The sequence below is a fragment of the Alligator sinensis genome, unplaced genomic scaffold, assembly GCF_000455745.1.
Source record: "Alligator sinensis unplaced genomic scaffold, ASM45574v1 scaffold419_1, whole genome shotgun sequence".
NCBI lineage: Eukaryota > Metazoa > Chordata > Crocodylia > Alligatoridae > Alligator > Alligator sinensis.
Window position 1 is genome coordinate 104458 of NW_005842360.1, and position 2450 is coordinate 106907.

Below are 2450 nucleotides of genomic sequence, written 5' to 3' on the forward strand. Positions count from 1 at the left end.
CCAGGGGGAGCACGGGGCCCGCACCAGTGTCCCGGGGCCAGCACCAGCGGGGCCCAGAACAGGGTGGCAGGAGTGCAGGGTCCCAGCCCGCAGGGGCTCTATGGAGCCAGGCCAGCTCCCTGTTGGTGCAGCCCAGCCCGGCCCTGCAGACCCTTGCCAGACTGTGTCCCGCTTTGGGCCCCACCGGCGCTGGCCCTGGGATATTGGTCCGAAGACATTGGGACGTTGGTCCCAAGATGGTGACCAGGGGGCAGGGCAGCTGTCAAGGGGTGGGGCTACCCATGCGGCCCTCGACAGTCTGCCAAAACTGGGTAAGCGGCCCTCCGCCCAAAATAATTGCCCACCCCTGGTCTAAGTCCAGCTCTAACTGAACGGCTACTCACACCATAGAATACAAATCCAATCAGAAGCCTGACTCACTATTCAAAAGGAGTAGTGTAGTAATGGAAAATGAACTACCTTCTTACTCTTAAAAGATTTTTTCCAGATTAAAAAGTAATATTCTCTAGTAAGTCACTAAGGAAAAGTTGCTAGGTTAAACTTTTAAGATGCAAATTCTGGCCCCACTGAAGTCAATGGCAGAATTCTTACTGACTGGGTACAACGAAGAATTTCCTTTGTGGAGCCCAATCACACTACCAGTGAAGTCAATAATGCTAACTCCCACTAAGTCAACAATGGTACAAAACTAGCCCCCTGTGTAGTGACTGACATTCACCTACAGTGCACAGTTCTGCGTTTCAAAGATGGGGGACAAACATAACGAAGGATACAAAAAAATCATGTTAAATAAAAAATTAAAGCCAACCGGTCCAAAAAATAAGTAGTTTGTAATTAACCTCCATATCTGTAAACACAAGAGAAAAAACAGAGAAAGGACAATATAAATATAATGGTTGCCCTCCAAACTATTATGGGAACAAGTGCTTGTTTAATCAATACCAGCTAAAATGCTTCATAATTTTTTCCAATAATCTTTTGAGCTTCTGTAAATCTTACATTGATGACTGAGAAACCTATTGCTGTTCTCAGGCTCTTTAGGGAAACAAAAAACGTGTAAGAACATCAAGGATTAAGTAATATAAAATAAATTTTGTCAACCAAGTTTCATGTGTTATATCAGCGTGTCAGTAAAGATAAATTAGCATATTTTGTGAGGACAAGATATTTATTTGAATACAAGAAAAGGTGTCCCCCCAACCCGCTTCAGCACCGGCATGGAGAAAAAAGGCTCTTTGTCTTATCATTGAACAGTAGGAAACCTCATTAAATATATTGTCTATCATTAAACTGCTGCCAAAAGCAGCATGTGCTCAGCAATGGAAACCAACTATGAAGTTGATCAAATGCAGCCAACACTGAGCACGACTATAAAACACATGGCTCATATTGGGGCTTTTTCCTTCTGTTTCTTTCTGGGGGGGCGTGGTTTGCAAAAAAAAAAAAAAAAATTTTATAAATGAATTAGGGCTGACAAGCCAGTCGATTGACCGGTCAAATACCGTCAATCAACCAATCAACTGACTGCATATTTTTTGACTGGTCAATCATTATAGCATTTTACAAAAAAAAATACATTTTTGTCGTTTTCTTGACAGAAATATGACTTTTTTGACACATTTCCTTATGGAAAAGTTGTGCTTTTTCTGTGTGTTATTTTGACCTATTGGCAATTTGTTACAATTTTGGACTGAGATTTGACTGGCCAATTGACTGAGTTTTATTTGACCGGTCAAATACCCAACCTTAAAAAATATATACACCCCTCCTTCCCCCACCACACCTTTACAGTTCTGTTTCATGACTAATCCAGTTCACTTGACTTCATAATATGCGTAGGGTCAACTGTCATTATCCCCATTACAATAAATGCAACCCCTGTACCACAAAGACAGGTTAGTGCAGCCCATCTGAATAAGACATATGGTAGCGCTCATTAAGCACAGTCCCCTTCACTGCCAACTCTTTTTTGAGTCATGGTGAGCCACTACACTGCATACACTTCAGCCTCCTCTTCACTCCCATAGCTGAACCGTGGCTTTCTTTCCCATTTCCAATTATTCCTGTTGCTTCCAAACGGGCCCCAAACATTTCACCCAGAATCCCTCTGGGATAGAATGCACAATCAGGTCACAGTGCCAAAAAAAATGTCAGTGGCCAGTGTGATTACTCAGAAAACAAATGCTGCCTACGGTGGGAGTGGGAACAACTTGTCAGGTAGACCAGCTATAGCTATAGTTTACAACTGACAAGCTTTCCCTTTGAGCGTTCTTTTGGATTTGTTGATAATCTGGGGCAGATGCATCTTGGCCCCCCGAAACAATCTCTCAGAAATCAAAGAAACCTCAGACCGGCAGGAGACATTGGCCCCTGAAATGCCTGCTCACTGAGAAAATCTGGCAGGGAGGGAGAGTGGCAAGGCAACTAACAACATAATCTTTGATCAGCAG

General features: G+C 43.2%; 1 protein-coding gene across 4 annotated transcripts in view; it reads right to left on the bottom strand.

Annotated features, from left to right (window-relative positions):
* DERL2 (derlin 2) overlaps positions 1-2450 on the bottom strand; it is a 9234-nt gene that overhangs the window by 5315 nt on the left and 1469 nt on the right. For 3 of the 4 annotated variants that reach the window (XM_006029148.2, XM_025210604.1, XM_014522504.2), the window contains exon 3: positions 774-847. The exons of the other annotated variant lie outside the window; for it this stretch is intronic. In XM_006029148.2, coding sequence (XP_006029210.1) covers positions 774-847 — 74 coding nt within the window. The remainder of the gene's footprint in view (positions 1-773; positions 848-2450) is intronic. 4 annotated transcript variants of the gene reach the window in all.